The sequence below is a fragment of the Cynocephalus volans genome, chromosome 15, assembly GCF_027409185.1.
Source record: "Cynocephalus volans isolate mCynVol1 chromosome 15, mCynVol1.pri, whole genome shotgun sequence".
In the NCBI taxonomy this organism is placed as follows: domain Eukaryota; kingdom Metazoa; phylum Chordata; class Mammalia; order Dermoptera; family Cynocephalidae; genus Cynocephalus; species Cynocephalus volans.
Window position 1 is genome coordinate 17,064,507 of NC_084474.1, and position 21,555 is coordinate 17,086,061.

Consider the following 21,555-nt stretch of genomic DNA (forward strand, 5'->3'; position numbering starts at 1 on the left):
TCCAATTGTGAACTCATTTAATCCGATTTCTTGTGGTAACATTCAGTTCAATTAAGGGACACAATGTTACTTAAAATAGTCTAATTAGATGAAACTCCACACTATGGCACACATCTTTCAATGCCTGAAATATAACCATGCCTTAAATTGCAAGAGGTGAACACTCTTTAAGTCCAGCCTACACGTTTCTGACCAGTCTATGAGCTTCACTGTTATGTCAGAGGCTGACCTATATACACAACATGCCGACCATTCTGGCTGTTTGTGTAGGAGACGCCTCACACGCTTGCCATCACCAACATTATTCGCGTTGTTCCCGCAATGGGCTACGTGAAAATGGAGGCCAGTTTGTATAGTGAGATGTTCAAAATGTAATGCGCTCTTATAAATACAGCAATACTAGATTAAACTGTTTCCAAAATGCCTCCTACGGAGTTTATTATCTGAAAAATGTAAGTAGTGCTTTGGCAATCTGTAGAGCAGCAGTGCTGCAAAGTGTCAGCACAGTGAAACAGTCACAGTTTAGTTTAGAAAAGCTTCAGGAAGAGGATATTCATTTTCTCAATTAAGGTCTCTTCTGACATTGAAAAAACGTCACTGGGAAACTATAGTTAGTTGCATGATACTAAATCACAGAAAGATACCGGTTCCGCTGGGATTTAGCACACCAACTTTAAATAGTAAAGTGTTGACAGGTTTAAAATAAAGATAATTAGTAATTTATGATCTTATCACCCTATTAAAAACAAATAATCTGACAAAGTGACTGTTATTTATAATAAACTACATATCCATTACACCTCTGAAGGAGACAAGGTTTACTCTGCAGTCTTGTGTCTTTGGGGGAAGTCTGATCCAACTTGTTTTTCAATAAATGTAGAAACTGATTTCTTACTTCACCTCTTCCAAACTTCTGCCTTTCTTCCATACCCCTGCAAATCTACTTGAATCATCACACACAAAAAATGAATGCTAGTTGACTACATTCTAAGCGACTAAATAGTGAAGCTGGACAGAAATTTTGTACCAATGCTCATCATGATGGAGGAGAAAGCACAAGTGCCTGGGCTTTGTGGTACCTAGAAACCTACTCAGTACATTTAATATAATCAGGGATCAGTGACAAATATATTTGATGGACTGATACAGAGAGATGGGCAGGAGAAGGCGTCCCTGGAGAAACATTTACATGAAGTCTTTTTCTACAATTAGTAACATGTCTATGACTTTGCATTTTTAAAAATCCATTATTCCCTGGATAAGTTAAATAGAAGACTTACAACTAGTCTATAGAAAGGGTGGCTAATTTGCATTTACAAAGAACAGTTTGCTTCTTATACTGGGGTGACTTAAAAGGAACTTCAATGAGCTAGTAAAGAAATCCTGAAGACTTTCTAAATTAATTTATTCAATTCACAGCACAGCCCACTAAAATTATTTAAGCACTTAATTGGAAAATGATTTAATATGTTGGAGTAATTCCTGATTTTCCAAAGCATTTAACTATTAAATTAAATCTGACCCTACTATCACAAGAATGACAAGTGAAATGTGTATCCAAGTCATTACCTTCCTTTTGGAGCCTAAATGCACTGATATATTTAATAAGATTTGTACAGTTTCATTGCCAAAATGGTTTTGACCTTTTGGTTCTGGTAACTACTGTGGAATATGTCTCTACTCTCCAAGATAGAACTGCTACTTTATTTTTTTATTAGTAATAATATTCACGTTGTAAGCAAAATAAAACGTAACAAACACAATACTTGCATGTAAAGGCAAAACAGATTTTAGACTAAATGAACTATGTCATCAGCAAATAATGAAACTTACAACGCGAACTTCTCGGCGCTTGCCAAAGTTCCCCCGTACCTTTCAACTTGCCCCTAGCTAAAGGGCTCCCTGCAGGAGGAAAGCCTTTCTGCCCTGCCCGACACACCAGATTTTCCCCTTTTCCAACCTGCTTAAACATCACTGGCACACAGCACAGTCCTTTCAGCAAGCTTTTCCACGGGGTGATGTCTGTGATTCATTTAACTCACAGCTGTGTGTGTGTGCGTGTGTGTGTGTGTGTGTGTGTGTTTGTCTGCGTGTGTGTGTGTGTGTGTGTGTGTGTGCGTGTGTGTGTGCGTGTGTGTCCCGACTGACCAAGACTCGGAGCTTTGAGCCGGTCGCGTGGTGGGAAGCCCAAGATCTGAGGATGCACAGCGCTGAATACCTCTGTATCAGGTTAAAAAGCTGTTTGGTGACGACTTGCCACCAGGCAAGTGTTGGGAGTCCCAACGATTTTTCCCGTGGAATTCAGCGAGGGGTGGGCACGGAAGTGCCTGCATAGGCTGTGAGTACCATGCGGGTTTAGCACCAAGCGAGAGCTGGACGTCCGAAAGGCCCGCCCCGCGTTTCAGAGAACTCAACTCTCCCCGCCAGTGTTCATCCGGCAGGACTGCTTAGACACGTCCAACAAGCCCGAGGCGGGGACAGCAGTGGCCCCTGTATCCTCCCTCTCGGGGATGAGAGTTTGAGAAGCCGGGAGAGTAACCCCCTCACCGTCCTATTCGCGGGCCACGCCGAGCTCCGTAGCAGCCCCGGCCGGCACACCAGCTCCGGGTCACCCGCATGGTCCGCCTCGCCCCGGTCCCCAGCCCTGGCACGGGGTCAGCGAGCCACGGGTAGAGCCCAGCCTGGGACCTTGTTCCAGCCCCGTGCGGACTGCGGGAGCTTTGGACTTGAACGCGACAACGCTAGCCTGGCTCCTAACAAACTTGCAATTTCAGCGCGCGCCCCCCAAAGAGGAGCTGTCCCCCAAACCGTGACCCGGCTGCCCCGCAGCCACCTGGCCCGCGGACCAGCGTCTGAACACGGGGCTCGGCCGCCCGAACCGGTTTGAGAAAACAAAAGAGCTGTGGAGCAATTTTCCCGGCGGGGGGCGGGGGCGCCTCCCGGGTCCCTGCACCCCGACTCCCGGCTGCTCCCCTGGCAACTAATCCCGGGCAGCGAAGCGGTGCCGCGAGCCCCCGCTGCCCGGGAGAGGGAAGGAGGGAGAAGGGGAAACTGGGAAATAAACTGAATTCTACTCTGCCTGCGTTCCGGACCCCAGACACACCCCCAAAGTATTCCGTGGTTTTCTCTCTCTCCCTCTCTTTTCTTTTTAAACGCCCCCCGGCAAACCTAGGCAGGGATCCTTAGTCGCGAGCAGCAGGAAGGAAGGAATCCGAGCAAATCGTGTCACTTTCCGCACAATCGCGCTGTCTGGCAAACCCCCGGAGCTGCTCCACAATATTTACTACCCGAGCGCACGCAGGGCTGCGGCGGGCTGCGAGCCGAGCGCGCCCGGGACCGGCCTCCGCCGAGCCGGCCCCGTCCGCCGAGCCGGCCCCGCCGCCCCCCTCCCGGGATCCAGCAGCCAGAACAGGGTGGAAACAAAAGCAGAGCGTTCACCTTGTTGCAATAGTAGGGGTCCAGGCAGGGAGAAGGTCCCAGACAGGGAGCGTCGGGCGCAGCGGCGGGCTGGGCTGGAGGCGGATAAAATCTTACGTCCATTTCACTCTCACATCAAGCAACTCCCTTTCTTTTCCTTTTGTCAAAAAAGTGTTCAGCAAAACAAGCTTAGACGGAACAGAGAGAGGTGTCTGGGCTCAGGAGTAAAAGAAACACCTTCCTTCCCTCACATCCGTTTGTGGTTTGTTTAAGAAGAAGAAGAGAAAAAAAAAAAAAAAAAAAGAAGAAGAAAAAGAAAAAAAAAAAAAAAAAAGAGGGGGGAAAAGCGCTCAACTCTCCCCCAAGCCGCGGCGCGCACCCGTCGGCGCCGAGCGCGCAGCCTGCTCCGCCGCCGCCTCTCGGCCCCACCGCCGCCGCCGGGCAGGTAACTTCATGCGCTCATTGTCCCCCCGCCCGCCCCCCCTCCCCGCCTCCCGCGCCCCTCGCCGCCCGGCACGCGCGCTCGGGCTCTAGGTACTGGGCGTTTTATTGGAGACTCTGAGTTGCTCTGCTTTTAGTTTATTTTCTCCACCTTGGAAGCCCGGGATGGGGGGCGGGGGTGATCAAGAGGGGGACAGGGCGGGAGGGGGGCGAGCGCCCCGGGCCGGTGGGGTGGGGAGCAAGCGGGACGCGGGCTGCTGGCGGCCCAATGGCTGCCGCTCGGGGCCGGGGGCCGGAGGAGGGAGGAGCGGAGGAGGAGGAAGAGGCGAGCTCGGCCCGGCTGGGACAGAAGCGGCGGGACGCCGGAGAGCCTCCCGGTGCCCGAGCCGCGGTCCTCGGGGCCAGTGCGTGGCACACAAAGGGGCTGGAGAGCCCCAGCCTCCGGCGGCCTCGGGGCACGGCGGGAGCGCGCAGCGAGGGGGCGCTGTGGTGCACCCCGCCCGCGGCCCCGCCCCCGCCCCGCCCCGGCCCCACCCCGCTCCCACCGCCCCCTCCATGGCCGTCCCACCCCTTCCTCTGCTCCCCTCACCACCCTGTCCAAGGCTGTCCCCTCTCCTGTAACTGCTCCCTCGTCGCCTGCTCCCGGCCCGTGGTGGAGGTGACTTTTCTGCGCAGCGCGGTTCTTGGGGGCCGAGAACTCGCACGGAGCTCGATCCCTCCTCTGCGCTGTCCGAGGGGCCCGAGCCGGTCGCTGGGCGAGGAGCCGCCCGCCTGGGGTGGATGCTGTGACAGGTGACCCCCTTCTGTTTCTCTCTCCCGTCTGCAGCCCGCACCCCCTCGGTAATCCGTGCCCCACTAGAGGGTTTGCGAAGGCTGAGGTTGCCTTGGGGAATCACAAAAGACCACAGGGGTGATTCGAAGGGTAAATAAGAAAACAATTATCAGCACACGATCGGGTTAGAGAGAAAACGTGCGGGTTTGCTACTTGCCCCTCATGGGATTCTTCTCTTTTAGAGCCGGACGCCCAGTAGCGCTTTGGGCGCCCCACGGAAGACCTGGAGTCACAGGACGAGGAGATCGCCAGTCATGTTTTACCGCTTTACCTCTTCAGCCCGGAAACCGGCAACTTCGTGTCTCCTGGGGGTAGGGACAGTTTGGAGTCTCTTAACCTCTGCCCAACAGATTTATCCCCAGGGCCAGTGTCCTCCGTGGATAAGTGCAAGTAGGAGTGGGCGATGTTTCCCCTATTAGGAGGCAACAACCCCGTACACTGGAGCCCAAAATCCTGCAAAGGAGTCTGAAAGTTCTTCCTCTGTTCCGCGTGTTTCCGGCGCCAAGGAGGACACTTAGAACATTTTGCTAGCGCTTCTAGTGCACGTTGATTGCCAGTTACTTGGTGCAACTTTCCCATAACTATGTGTCTTTTTTTGCAATTGAAAGCAACCAACGGTCAAGTACAGGCAAAAACAAACAAACAAAAAACCCTGGAAAAAAAAAAATCAGTGAAGACTGTATAAGAAATGATAAAATTAACATCGTTGGGCATCTCTTGTATGCAAGATTCCTTTAGGAACTTTTTAAGTATTGCTTTGTACTCCTTATGTCCTTTTTCTCTTAAGCCGTTGTTTTTCTTTCTTCCCATTATCAATTTTATAAGTAGCAAAAATACAGCTTTCACCCTGCCTTCAAGATTGACATCTTGAGGCTGGGGTAGGAAGAGGGAGCAATGAATAAAAACAGGTCCTCTCCACATTCAGAAGTCCTTCAGGGGCACAAAGTAAGAAATAGAAAATCTATTCTTCCTCCTAATAACGTTCTTCATGATAAAACTTCAATGAAGTTTTTTGGTTTATAACATCATGTTTCGATTCAATTGTAGATGCTAAAATGTGTCTATATGTATTTCTTTCCACAATAATAATAATAATAAACCTTTTAGATTTTAATTAAACATTTCTATGCTTAAATTTCTGTCATCCATCCAACATTTATTACTAACATTATTACATCATTTAAAAACTTGGTTTTTAAAAACTTCCTTAGGATCCATAATTGATTTCTGTGTGATGGCCCTGTGAACTTCACAAGATGAAATCATGCAAGGCTGGAACAATATCATTATCAACATCTTGACACCTGGGAGATAAAGATGTCTCCCCCTTTATTCTGCATATCTACCATTTTCCTCCACCTTAAGGGGAAACTCAAATGCACAAGACCCTGTGCATCCCTCGCCTTAATCAAGGGCCTGGTTTTCCATATGGAGTGCATGGAGTCAACATGAAACATCTGCTCCTGGCAGGGTGTGATGGGTGGGAAGATGGACCTTTGAAAAAAAAAAAAACTCCTAACTCCAGTCACTGAATATCATCTCGGTGTAATCCAAAAAAATACTCTCTTTATAATGCTCTACCCAAGACCTATTATATATTGAATGGATATACTTCTACCAAGAAAAACTTGAGGAAAGTTGAATAGCTAAACCTCTGAGTAAACCTTGATTTAGAAAACAGAATAGTAGAGAGGCATCGTATTACTTTTCAATTGCTAGGACATTGAACTTCATGTCATGGCTAAGCTTACCAATTTATTTGTCCATTTATTTATTCATTAGTACATTAGTCAATAAAGACAGAGAGAGTAGTGCAAAGCACTAATGCTATGTACTGTGTATGGGTTTGAAATACAAAAACAAATTATTTAAAATGGTTCCTGTTTTAGATGAATTTATAGTCTTCTAGAGTAGTCTTTTTCAACTTTGGTCAGTGGAGTGATTTGGAGACATTAGTACAAGATTTAGTACTGACTTACATAAGCAATAATTATTTAGCAGTTTTAAAAAGTACTTATGCCTGGGCTCCACCCTCATAGATTCTGATTCAATTCATTTAGGGTAAGTCCTAGGCATATAAATTTTTTAAAGTTTTCCAATGGTTTTAATTTTCAGGAAAGATTGAGAACCACTGGTCTAGAAGAAGAAAAGATAAGGTGGGCACAAAGGAATTATTAAAAGCCCACAATTTTAGTAAATAGGCTAAATTATTGTTTTGTTTTGGTCCTCACAAAGGGACTTTGAGGATCACCATTTCTCAAGACCCTATCATCTGCACTGTCCTGTTGGAGACAGAGTTTGGCAGTTGACCCAGTTACTCTCAAGTGAACATTCCTAAATTGTTGTATAGGTCCAGGTTACAATTCATTCATCTAAATTAGGAATTCTATATATATATATATATATATATATATATATACTCTAACTACTAGAAAATGTTTGTTCATGGACAAGACATCACCTTACTGGCATAATAATATCAATACCTACAATTTGTGAAATGCCTACACTGTCTTAGACTTTGTTCTAATTTCTTTACGTTCAATTTCACTGTCTCACTTAATTTTACAAATTGCATTGGAAATCCTCTCCAGTAATTCTAAACCAAACCCAGCATTTGATTTTATTGTCTCAACATTACCCATCTTCATTTTAATTATAGTTTCATAAATTATTGTGTTTTCAAATTTACAGTTGTTTTCACTGACCACATTTTATGTTTACTGATTCTTTGTATTATGTTGGTAAGTCCTAAATCTTGTAGTAATATCTCCAAATCACATACAGAATGTGTTACTTTGGGGAAAATATCCTCTAGACAGTTAATCCTATCTGTGATTAATGGAAGTCTTATAAAAATCATTCAACAAAAAATGGTACTTCCTGACAGGTTTTTTGTTGTTGTTGTTAGATTTTGTAGTTAGTTTTTCTTCAAGGGTAGAAACACTCTACAGATTGAACATGAGAATGAAACACCATATAGAAAGATTGATATTGAAATGCCAAACATTAAAACTAAAATCAAAGCATGTCGTATTGCATAACTAAAGTAATACTCAGTCCTTCACTGGCTCTTCTAATTTAAGGGTGGGTTTTTCAGTGATAGCTGATATCACAGTCTTTTTAGTAGAAGAAAACCTCATCCTTTTTAAACACCATTCATTTGGCACCTCAGATGGGCTATCTTGTATTATAAGACATCTCCTTATGTATATTATACAGATTGACCTTCCTCATGAGGTTATGTGCTGAAGTAGCTGTGTTTGTTTTCTAAGAACCTAACCAATACTGAGTCTTACACATTTTAAAAATTAAAAAATATCATTAATGGTTTTGATGGAAAACATTTACATTTTCTCAATTTACCAGTTAGAATTTACTGTTGTCCAAGGTTATTTAACATTTTTCTAAAGTAATTTAAATGTAAAATAGAATGATATATGGTAAGTGATACCCTGCGATGGAAGAACACAGAGTACTGAAGTTTATTTCCTGGGGAGACTAGTGAGAAATAACTAGATTGTAAGTCTTTCAACCAGAAAATAAAGGATTTCAGAATGATGCGGTAAGTTTGAAGAAAATGATACAGGATCCACAGATACCTCACATGGTACTAAATGACTCATAAAATGCAGTATTTTTTTACATAGTGTGGAAGTGTGCCATGCTTGTACATCTCACCATTGAGTGTGACACAGTACTTTGATCTTCAACAATATACAACATTTGTGGCATAATAGCTGTAATAGGACTATTCAGCTATTTTACACTGCAATAATCCAGTCCTCTCATCAGGATAAACTGTGAGGACAAATCCTTTCAAAATCAGAATTAGTTCCTTGTAGAAGAGTGAGGCTACAATTATCCCTTAAATAGGAGCAGCTGCAACGTGGTGTCAGCCTGGAGCGTGGCAGTGAAGTGCTTTCCCAGTGCAATTAAATGGATTTTTTAATGCAAACTAATATTCTATAAAAAGTCAGTTGGAAGGTGAGTAGATGTGGAATTGCTGAGATGAAAGGAACAATCATTTGCTTACCTGAGTTAATATTCTTGCCATAGTAAATGCTATTTTGGTGAAAATGGATAATCAAGGCTCATATTTTTCCATGAAGTGGGACCCCATAAAGGAACCAGAGTAATACAAAGGAAAGATAATTGGGGTTTACTTGTACATTCCCTGTCTTGTTTTGAGATGTATTTGTAGCTGTTTTGTTATTGCTATTTTTCGAAAAGGTCTGATGAGTCAACAGCAACATTTCAATTTAAACAGGAGAGGTAATACTTGGGTGGAAAAATACAAAGATAAGTCGCAGGACTCATACTAGCTAGTGTCTACGACCAGAGTGAGACAAAGAGTCATGCGAACTGTTTTTTACCACAGAGATGATTAAAGGATTGGAAAATAAGACCTTTAAGAAAGATAAAAGGACCTGTCTAGAGAGGGCAACACTGACAGGCGATGTAATGTCTTCAACTCATGTATGTCAAGATTTCTTTTACAGACAGCAGGGAAAGAACACCTCTACTGAAGACACAGTTTGGGGAACTGGATGTAATACTGGAGCATGGAGGATTTAGTCACACGTGCAAAAAATTTTCCTCCATGTGATCTTGAATGCATTGCCAAAGGAGAGTTATGGCCTCACCAGAGGACTGATTTTAAAATTTCTGCAGCCAATGGAAGTTTTTCAAGTCACCTGTGTACCCACTGACACCCTTCTTGAAATATGCCTTCCTTACCTAAGATTGAGTGGGCAGAGGGTTTGAACTCAGCTCTAACCATCTGAAGAGCTTCTGTGGTCCTAAATTTTGGATTACACACAGTGAATTTCAGCTAGATGATGAGCCAAAGAATTTCTTGTCAAGTCTCTGAAGTCCAAAAATACTCTTTTACCTTAGGTCTTGTGCCTGAATATTTTCAGGGACTTTGGTTACAAAAAATAAATAAATAAACAAAAAAGCAAACATCTGATTTTGCAGGCAAAATTTAAGATATGACATAAAACTAGGAATTAGAATAATTAATACATTGAAAGGATAGTCTCACATGATAGAGATGACCTTTAGGATGATCTCAGAGCTGAGATGGAAGAAAAGGAATCCTCCTGCCTTACTATAGTACATATCAATGCATAGCCTTCAATTCACTAATTTTAAAGTCACACAGTTTGAAGACAGCAAGAGACTCCGCACCTTCCCACTCAGCCTGGTAGTTGCTGCTGAATTCCCACTCCTCCTGTGAAATCTTCCAGCACTGATTAGGTAAACGTGACTCTTTACCCCTGCCTGATCTCCCCCAAGAATAGGTGCTCACTACTTCTTTCCACTATAAATCCTTTTATGCTTGACCTTTACATAATGTGATCAGCCGTCTACTAATGCATTGCTTTTGCGTTTCCATTTTGTTCCTAATGGCTTATAAATATGCCTGTTTGTATGAACAATTTTGATGCCGATTATAAGCTCCTAGAGGGACAGGATCTCTTTGAATAGGACTTACGGCCCCCATATATCAATTCCTTAAACAGTGCTCTTTGCAAAAATACAACTGCTATGGACTGAATTGTGCCCCCTTCCTAATTCAATTCATATGTTGAAACCCTAATCCCCGATGTGATGTATGTGGAGATGAGGCCTTTGATAGATATTAAGTGTAGAGAAGGTCATAAGGATAGGGCCCTCACGATGGGATCAGTGCCTTTATAGGAAGAGACACTAGAGCACATATGCGCTCTCCCCCCCACACCCCCACATGTGGAGGCACAGTGAGAACATGGCCTTCTACAAGCTGGGACACATCCTGCTGACCTTGGACTTTTCAGCCTCCAGAACTGTGAGAAATAAATTTCTGTTGTTTAAGCCATCCAGTTTGTGGTATTTTGTTATAACAGCCCAAGCTAAGACAATAACTTAGTGAATTTTTCCTTGGCCTCAAGAAGAGTTAATTTAGAAAGCTACGGATACAGATTCAAGATGCACAATATGTAAACGCTTCTGCTTCATTAAGATGGCTTGGGAAGTGTTACAATAGTCAGATTCTCTGTGTTGCTTCCTCTGTATTGTTATAGTCTAATATACTATATTATGTTAGAACAACAATTGGGCATTTGCTGTAGTTTTCAAGGTGCTGAAGCGGGGATAGAGGAAGGACAGTTGTATAGGAGCAATGAGAGGAAGTTCAGATCATTGGAACCATGTACATCTAACTGAAGAGCTGGAACGTTATCTTTAAGGGGTTGGGGACCTGACTTTGATATATAGATATATGCACACACACACACACACACACACACACACACACACACACACACACACACACACACACACACAATAATAATATATATATGGCCTGAATTTGAGATATATGTATATTATGATGCATTATAATATTTTATGGACAATGGGATTTTCACACTATTTCCTTTACAGTAAGGATCTCATAAGCAATTGCAGGAGTTACTTACTAAAGAAGGAGAAACCAGATACTCCTTTTTTGAGATTTTGTTAATTTGCCGTTTTAGTAGCTATGGTATATAAATGAACCCAGAAAATATTAAATTGCATATTGTGAATCTCTGTGATCTACTTATATCTCCAGTCTCATATTTTCCCAGCCTCACAACCCCACTCCCTTCCGCCCCAACTCAGCATCTTAAATTACAGCAAACTGCTTGGATAGTATGACAGCCCCTTAATTGCAATTCTGAATTTCAAAAAGCTCTGAAAACTTAAAGTTGTTTCATAACACATTGGCAGAAAAACCTAGAGGTAATATCTAATTTGAACTAAGAGGCTTAACATAGGACTTATTGATCTTACTCAACGACTATTCGTATGTTTTGCTTCAGAAATATTACTGTGTTTGATTATGGGGTACTGCCTCAAATTCTACACTAAGTGGGATTTGTGTAACATACTGTATAACCTTTCAAAACATTCAAAAAATGTAAAATTTCAAAACACATTTGGCCTGTAGGGTGTCAGATAAGGAATTATGGACCCGTACTTGTAGTAAAACCTAAACTCACCATGATTTTTAAAAATTTATTCATTTTAATTGACATGTTGTGATTGTACATGTATATGGGGTGCAATCTGATGTTTGGATACATATGTGTTGTATAATGACTGGATCCAGATAGTTAATGCAACCATCACCCCCATGCATTTATCATTTCTTTGTGGTGAAAACACTGAAAAGCCTCTCCTATAACTACTATGTAATACGCAAAACTTAACTCTTAACCATAGTTGCCCTAATGTGCAATAGAACACCAGAACTTATTCCTCTCATCTAACTGTAATTTTGTACCCATTGGCCAACCTCTCCCTGTTTTCCCTTCCTTCCTCCACTCCCCAGTCTCTGGTAACCACTGTTCTACTCTCTGTCTCTATAATATCAACTTTTTTTTTTCTTTTTAGATTAGACATGACTGAGGTCATGTGATATTGTCTTTCTGTGCCTGGCTTACTTCACTCAACATGATGACCTCCAAATCCATATGTGTTGCTGCAAATGACAGGATTTCATTAATTTCTACAGCTGAATAGTATTCCATTGTAAATACATTCATTTTATTTTTATCCATTCATCACTTAGGTTGATTCCATATTTTGGCTATTGTAAATTGTTCCACAATAAACACAGGAGTACAGATATCTCTTCGACATACTGACTTCATTTCCTTTGGCTATATACCCAGTAGTGGAATTGCTGGGTCTTATGATCGTCCTATTTTTAATATTTTGAGGAACCTCCATGTTATTTTCCATAATGGTTCTACTAGTTTGCACTTCCACCAACATACCCTCCTCAACACTTTTTTTCTTTTGTCTTTTTGATAATAGCCATTCTAACTAGAGTGAGATGGTATCTCGTTGTTGTTTTGATTTGGATTACTCTGATGATTATGAGGTTGAGCATTTTCTTATGTGCCTGTTGGCCATTTGTATGTCTTCTTTTGAGAAATGTCCACTATGATTCTTTGCCCATTTCTCAATTGGGTTATTTGTTTTTTCCTGGTGAGTTGTTTAAGTCCCTTATATATTCTTAATATTAATATTATGTTGAGTTGTTTAAGTTCCTTATATATTCTTAATATTAACCCCTTGTCAAATGTATAATTTGCAAATGTTTTCTCCCATTCTGCAGGTTGTCCCTTCACTATGTTGACATTTTCCTTTGATGTGCAAAAGCTTTTAAATTTTATGTAATCCCACTTGTCTATTTTTGCTTTAATTGCTTGTGCTTTTGAAGTCATTTAAAAAATCCTTGCCCAGCCCCAGGTCATGTGTCATTTTCCCTACGTTTTCTTCTACCATGATTTTTTTGAAGCAGATCTATCAAGGAATAATTTACCTGCAATAAAATCCACTGATACTATATGTGAAAGTTTAATAAGTTTTGAGAAATACATACATTTGTGAACCACAGCCACAATCACAACACAGAATATCTCCATCGGTTCAAAAGTTCCCCTGAGTCCCTTTGCAGTCAAAATTCTCTTCCAGCCCTCAATCCCCAGAAACCATTGACCTGATTTTTGTTACTCTAGTTTTGTTTTGTCCAAAATGTCATATAAATCTGATCACTCAGTTTGTGGTCTTTTACGTCTGTTTTCTTTCCCTTAGCATAATATGCTTGAAATTCATCCATGTTTTTATGTCTGTCAGTAGTTGGTTCCTTTTTATTACTGAGTAGTATTCCATTAAGAATATAACAAAATTTCGTTCATCATCTATTTACTGGTTAATGGACATGTGGGTTCTTTCTGGTTTAAACTATTATGAATAAAGCTGATATGAAAAATATAGCTTCAAATACTTGTATGAACACGTGTTTTAATTTCTTTGGGGTAAATATCTAGAAAGGTGACTGCTAAATTTTATGGTAAATACGTGTTTAAATCTGTAAGAAACTGCCAAGCTGATTTCAGAAGTGATTGCCATTTCTCATTCCTACCTTGAATTTATGAGAGTCTCAGTTGCTCCAAATCCCTGCCAATACTTGGCATTATCAGTCTTTTTAAGTCTAGCCATTCTACTGGGTGTGTAGTGATAACTCATTTAATATTAGCCATTGAAGTGGGTTTGTCATCATATTTATTAATTTACAGTTTTCTAATGATACATTATGTTCAGAATCTTTTCGTATGTTTGTCATTAGTATATCTGCTTTGTTAGAGAGTCTGTTAAAAGCTTTGGCCTTTCTCAAACTGGATTGTCCAATTATTATTGAGTTGTATGAGTTATTTATATATTCTGGATGTAATTCCTTTATCAGAGTCTACAAATAAAAGTCACTAGAACTAATAAGTTAATTTTTAGAGACTATAGAATACAAAGTCTGTATGCAAAAATAATTACATTCTATATCCTAGCAACAAACAATTGGATATTTTTTTTAAAAAAAACACTTATAGTAGCATCAAAAATATTGAAATACCTAGACACAAATTCCACAAAATATATAAGACCTGTGCATTAAAAAACACAAAATAATGCTGAGAGAAATTAAAGAAAACCAAGATAAATGGAGAGATAAATCATGCTCATAGTATGAAGTCTTCAGTATAATTAAGATGTCATTCTGCCCAAAATAGTCAATGGAGTCAATGAAATCTCAACCAAAATCCTAGGCTTTTTTCTTGATAATGAGAAGTTTATTTTAAAATTTTTACAGAAATCCAAAGGACCAAAACAATTCTGAGAAAGAATGAAGTTGGAAGAATTACACTATTTAATTTTAAGACTTATCTAAAGCTACAAAAATGAAGACCATATGATTTTGACATAAAGATAGACATACGGACCGATCAAACAGAAGTCTGGAAATAGACCCACATATACATGGCCAATTGATTTCCAATAAATATGCCAAGGTAATTCAATGGGAAAATGATCGTTTTTTCAACAAATTCTGCTGGAACCATTGGATATCCATAAAAAATAAATGCTTACTTCATGCCATATACAAAAATTAGCAAAGCACAGACTTGCATATTGGCTAAAACGATAAAACTAATACAGGAAAATAAAGGATAAAAATCATTGCGACTTGGGTTAGACAAACCTTCCTTAGGACACAAAATGCAATTTAATAAATTGGATTTTAGAAAAATTAAAAACTTGCTTTCCAGAAGATACTGTAATAGAATGAAAATGCATTCCACAGACTGGGAGAAAACACATCTGACAAACGACTTGTAATGCTCATGTGTTTAATATCTCTCTGCCTTGTTCCTGCTGTTTGCTCTGCCTGGTGTGCCCTTTCTCGTGGTCTTTGAATAAAGAGCTTCTAATTTCTCTTGTAGACTCAGCTTGGACATCACGTTCCAGGCAGCTCATAGCATCTACCACACTGTACCTTCCTAGTCAATTTGCATGTCTGCTTCGTATAATAAAGTTAGATCATTGAGGACAAAGACAATTCTTTTTTATGCTTTTCTGGGTTCTTGACCTGAAGAGGACTCACCACTTCCATACCCCCCAGCTCTCCGTCCCTCAACAAAAGCAACTTTTGATATTGCCTTCCCTTTCAGATATACCTCTGTATTCTTCCATCCTATCGTTACTAAAGAACTTGAACTAATTCCCTGTCTCTTCTCCTCACCGATCCTATTGATTCTCCAACTCACAGCAATCTGGTTTTCTGCTCCTGAGCTATTTTCTATTGAACTGTTCTAAGATTTCCTTTGAAATGATAACCAGTTTCATCAGGCACTCTTTAATTCTCACATTCCTTGACTTTCTTGGAGCTTTGAAAATTAGTTCTCCCTTAGACTGTGAAGCCTTTGAGCTAAGGGATCCTGCTTTATTTGTCTTGGTAAACAGGCAGCTGGGGAGCACCCACATGAAGAGAACAATCAGGTGGAGAAAGCAGCGTGACAAGACACAGAAAAAAGAGACATCAAGAAAACACGACGTCATAAATCCTGAAGGAGGAGCCTTCCAGGAGGGAAGGCTAGACATTGATCGTTCCCTCACTCAGTTGCTCATCCAAGCAGCAGACACTACGTGAGCATTCACTCTAGGCCAGACACAGTGCTAGGCTCCAAGTTCACAAAAGCTTCTCTACACTGTCTCCTGGATGGTCAGCTGCTTTCATAGCTCCGACTACAACTCATTTTCCAATCCCTCTCATATCTATGTCCATTTCCTATTTTCTGAGTCTCAGGTGCCTATTTCCAACTGTGTAGCAGCTATGTCTGGCTGTATTTCTGCAGGCATACACACACAGACGTTTGATAAATACCATACATTAGCGTATCTCATCTCGTAGTCATACTGGACACCTTGCTGTGATAATTAATCATGGTTCTCATTATTTCTCAACTCTCATCTGGACTACTGCTCTGGCTTCCCATGGGGTCTCCCCACAGCCAGTTCAGCATAGACACACCCAACATGACTCTGGAACTAAAAGACAATTTGAACAGACCACCGCCCTGCTCATACACCTCCAACAGCTTCCTTCCTTCCTTCCTTCCTTCCTTCCTTCCTTCCTTCCTTCCTTCCTTCCTTCCTTCCTTCCTTCCTTCCTTCCCTCCCTCCCTCCCTCCCTCCCTCCCTCCCTCCCTCCCTCCCTCCCTCCCTCCCTCCCTCCTTCCTTCCTTCCTTTCGGTGGATGGCTGGTATAGGGATCCAAACCCTTGACCTGGGTGTTACAATACTGCGCTCTCACCAACTGAACTTATCGGCCAGCCTCCAACAGTTTGCTGACACCCAATCACACCGAACCATTCACTGTCCTGCAAACAACCCATGTGTCTGCCCTCTTCACAAGCCCTTGTGCCCATGCTCCTTCCATCTAGAAAGAACTTCCTCACACCCCTTATTCACATGACAGCTCCTATTTTACCTTCAAGACCCAACACAAATATTACTTCAGTAAAGCCTTGTTCACACCCTTCCCCTGTACACACTATATATCTCTTCATTACCGTTTTGTGGTGATTTGTTTATAAGCTCTTCTTCCATGCTAGATTATATCTGAATTAATTGTCTTTGTACCCCCAACATCTGGAATAGAAACAGCTACAAAAAACTAGTTATGAAAAGGCAAGTATTCCCTTATTTTTATGTGACCAGTTTCTATGAGGTGTTATTTGGGAACAGTGTCATATATTTTACGGTGACTACAGTACTTTAAAAAGATTTAGCACTTCCTTAGCAGTGGTTTATCTCTCCCTCAGAGAAAACCAGAATGAGTTTTTTAATAAAGTGATTGAAAAGGTACACCGAATCCCCAATTTAATTATTTCAATTCCTGCAAAAAGGTCTTTCAGAGCGGCTGCCGCTTGGTAAAATGTGATAACGTTCCAACACATTTTTAAAAATTGTAAATTAATTCATGAATTTCTATTCAAAGTTTAATCTGCTATTTTCACATATGAAAACTCATAAGGTTGCTTCCTATTGATTGGGTATCTTTGCATCTAGAATTTAAGCTTGTATTTAATTTCTTTCTAGAAGCTTCCAGAGGCACTTGCCACATGTCACTGAATGTTGCCATTTCTACTGCCTTCAGAGTTAAGAACTCCACAGCCAGGGTTCCAGACCCCAACTTAGATATTTAGTCTTATTTCTCTCAACTTTTATGCTTCTATTAGAGTAGATCACTTCATATTCTCTGCACATGCCCTGACTTTTCCTGGCTTCCATGCGCTTATTCACAGGCAGCACCCTGCCCTGCCCTTCCTCCTGCTGCCTCCTGTCATCATTTTCTTTCCTCTGGCCCCCTCTTCACTGCCATTGCCTTCCGTAACCTTTTCCATCCAAGGGGCTCTGCGCTTCCCCCGTCATTCTCCAAAGCACGTGTTGGTAATCTTTAATGGGACGTCTTATGTTTCGTCTTGTACTACAGTTGTGTGTTTTATCCTATCTCCTTTTCAAAGGAAAAGGAAAGTTTTAGGGGAAATATATAGCTATCCACTTCATCTCTCAGACCCCTGCAATACCCAGCACAATTTCTTGAACATAACAAGTACTCAGTAATTATTTTTTTAATTAAATTGGATGAAAATAAATTCAGACAACTTTCTCTTCACTACGTGCTGACAAAATAATTGTAACAAGTCCATCATCACAGCAAGCAGCAGAGCCAGGATTTGAACACAGACACTTCACTGCATTTAAAACCCCTGGTCTTTGTTGCCTCAACAACAGACAGAATACATATTGCAAAGTTGTTTGTCCAGCTATCTAATTTAGCTGTAATTGCAAATACATGAAAATTATCCTAAAAAAGACTAAACATTTTCTCCTTGACCATGTGTGGAAAAAATGTTTTTATTGTGTGACATTAATTTCAAAGAGTAGGAACATATAAGAATATCCCTTTAATAAATTTATTATGACCTTATCATCTATTGCCTAGTTTAATGCTTTCAGAATTTACAGAAACATATGAATAGACATAGAGGTAGAATCACACTTACTATCTACTATTGGATTGACTGTTCCCAGTCTGAAGACCTGAATTATTGATCACTGCTTAGTGGCTCAAAGGTGGCAAAGGTGTATTCGGAGCCAAGGATGTAGGATTTGGAATAAGCCTGGCTTAGAGCTCAGGTGCTCATTCTGGGCCTTTGGGCTCCAACAAGCAGGAAGTAGGGAGCTGCAGAACATCTTACTCTCAGTGTTGAGACTTGAAAATTCAGTAAGGAAACCTAAAACTAACATTAACTTAACCTGTCTCCACATAAAGTTCTAATTGAAAGCATTCCTTTACTTCATTTTTAGAATATGAGAAAGAACTTTCTGAGGCAATGAAGTAGCATCAAATGTCCCTTCTGCATGTTGGGACACATTGGGACTTGTTTTTCATTAGCAGCTGGGCTTTTTCTGGGGGAAAGAAAGAGCAGAAAGTCTCATCTACAATGTCCTTTAATAGCAATGTCAAATTCTCCTGAATTATCTGTGACGTTTCCTTACATGCTGTTGAGTAGCCTTTATCTTTACTGTTTGGTGTTTCAGGTCCATGTGCTGGTCTCCACCACCTTCCTGATGGAGAACTCACTTTCTGCTCAGCAACCTTCTGTTACGATTATCTTAAGAAGGTTTTTTACTTTGCAAACCAGTTTATAGTACAGTCTCCTTTCCAAAATATTTTGAGAATTTGAGGTTCTGGCAGCATACAGAGACTACAAATCTGATTAAATATATGCATTGCCAAGTGATCAGACAGAAAAAGAATTGTACAGAAATGAAAAATATCAATCATGTTGGCTGCCGCTCTGTGGTGCTTTGTCTGTGGCCTCTAAGGGGTCCAGTGCCAATGTCGGCGAGGCTAGCTGCATGGCTGGATGGAGGAATGTTGGCTTTCTGCTCCAGAGAGAAAAGAGCCCAGATCCCATCACACCAAGACAACTTCAGCAAGTGTGTCCTTACATTTGGTCTATGGACATTTGCCAGTAAAGGTAGGTCTAAGGTCCCATTTATCTTGATAATTAAATAAACTTGTAAGAACATATTGAGAAAAATTTTTCTTTTTTTCCCTTTTTTAGATGGTAATGTTTAGCTTTGTTCTCCTTACCTTAAAACTACCCAATACAAGTACGAATTTCTGCCAAGGGAGGAGGAAAACGGCTTCTATACCCTTGGCTACTTACTATGTGTGCTTTCTTAGAATCACCAAACTTGGGGCTAAATACAACTTCTGCTAATGGCCAGACTTTGGGGGGTGAATCATCTTTCTGATCCTCAGTTTCCTCATCTATAAAACAATGATGCTAAATGAAATAAAATAAAATAGAATGCGATGAGCACATTATGGTAGGGAGACTCCCAGAGGCTAGCGATTCTCATACTTACTGAGCACCAGTGTTAGGCACTGGTTCAAGCTCCGTGTGTGTATAATTCCTTTTAACTTCTTACCCACGAAGCAGGTTCTGTTATTAGTCTCATCCCATTGGAGAAGAACTTGTGGTGCCAAGAGGTAAAGTAGTCCAGTCCCACCGGGTAAGTGCTGGGCAGGGATGCTAGCCCAGGCAGGCTGCTTCTGCAGATGCCCTCTTCTCCACTAGCAAAGCAGATTTTAAAAAGGCATGGCCAAAGTGACTCATGGTACCTTCAGGCCACAGGAAATGTGTGCACTTGGTATGCTGAGCACTCCTGAGCTGTGCAGCGAAGCCCCAGGGAGCCAAGCAGGATTGGTGAACACTGCAGATGGTCATCTGCCTGTGCAGGGCCTGGTCAGGGCGTTCACATTTGGGAGAAGGTATGGCCCAGAAGCCAGAGTTGGCTCTGCTACTTTGTTGAGTCTGCTCTGCTCTGAGCTTTTCCTGGAAGACTGAAGGTTGGATCAATATTCTTTCCATCCTTCTCTTGCCTAATATTTTGTACCTCACCTCCCACCATGCTATTTTTAAACATTCATCAGCCAAATAAGTAAAGGAATACTCCTGAGGCAGCTATTTAAGACCCTGTGGGCTGGGAGGCCTAATAAGCATGTCTAGTGTACTAGACATGTTTTTTTGGCTCACGTCCTGTTTCAATGCTCCATAAATACTGCTCTCTTTGTGAAGTCTTTCCTCACCTCCTTGCCCAGCTTGAGAGTGTGTTCTCCTATGATGTCTTCCATATGCTGTTATATGTTAGGCATATTTGTGCATCCTTCTCAACCAACCAAGGGATTATAATCTTCCTGAGGACAGGGATTCTGCCTCGTTTATTCATGGTATCTCCCGCAGCATCTAACATGGTTCTAACGAATAGCAACTCATTAAAACAGAAAAATATAAATCATCTATAAATCAAATCATCCCATAAACCAAGTCAAAATACAAATGACAGATTGGGAGAAAAATTTTGCAACTTATATAACAACATGTTGTGATCCGTAACATACAAATAATTTCCTCAAATTAAAAATACAAAGATTAAACATTATTTTAAAATAGATAAATGGCACAATTTACCAAAGAGAAAATGCAAATAAATGGTCAATAACATGTGAAAAAAATTCTAAGACTGTATTCACTAAAAATTGAGAAAATGCAAATGAAAATCACCCCCTTCCCCCATTTTTCAAACATATAGACAAAAAACTTTAAAAGATTTACTTCCCAAAAAAGGGTTGGGCGGGGGGAGAATTTATGTACAATGAGTAATGTGAAGGAGTGTGAAAAGTTTAAAATCATATATTTGATATGTAGTTATGTATAGTATATTAGCCTGCTAGGGCTGCCTAATAAAGTACGACTGACTTGGTGGCTTAAATGACAGAAATGTATTTTCTCACAATTCTGGAGATTATATATCTGATATCGGCAGGGTTGGTTTCTTCTGAGGCCTCTCTCCTTGGTTTGTAGATGACCATCTTCTCCCTGTGTCTTCATATAGTCTTCCCTTGTCTATGTCTGTGTCCTAATCTTTTCCTCATATAAGGACACCAGTCATATTGTATTACAGCCCACCTTAATGACCTCATTTTAACTTAATTATCCTTTTAAAGACTCCGTCTCCAAATACAGTCACATTCTAAGGTACTGGGGTTTAAGTCTTCAACATATGAATTTTGGGAGGAAGTTCCATGAACTTTTTGAAGCACCCTCATATATAATGGATACAGATGAATAAATGAATAGATAATAAATAGATAGATGTATGTTTCAGAAACAAATCAGGTAGGATATACTCCAAATTGTTAGCAATGTTTGGGTTGGGATGGGATAGGTAGGAAATATTTTGCTTCTTTTTACAGTTTGGAAAGTTCTAAAATTAAATTATGATTTGGCTTTTTTTTTAGTTTTTTGGGATTTTCAAGTAAATAATAATAATAATGATAAATGAATATCACACATAGAAAACATCATCATCAGAGGCACAGACTGACCAGATGCTTACCAATACTGTTCCTATTC

General features: G+C 40.9%; 1 protein-coding gene across 1 annotated transcript in view; it reads right to left on the reverse strand.

Moving 5' to 3' along the window:
• Positions 1–3,540, reverse strand: part of TOX (thymocyte selection associated high mobility group box) — a 285,457-nt gene extending 281,917 nt beyond the window's left edge. Inside the window, exon 1 of the mRNA XM_063080055.1 lies at positions 3,439–3,540. Within this exon, the coding sequence (XP_062936125.1) occupies positions 3,439–3,540 (102 nt within the window). The remainder of the gene's footprint in view (positions 1–3,438) is intronic.
• Positions 3,541–21,555: the final 18,015 nt, after the last annotated feature.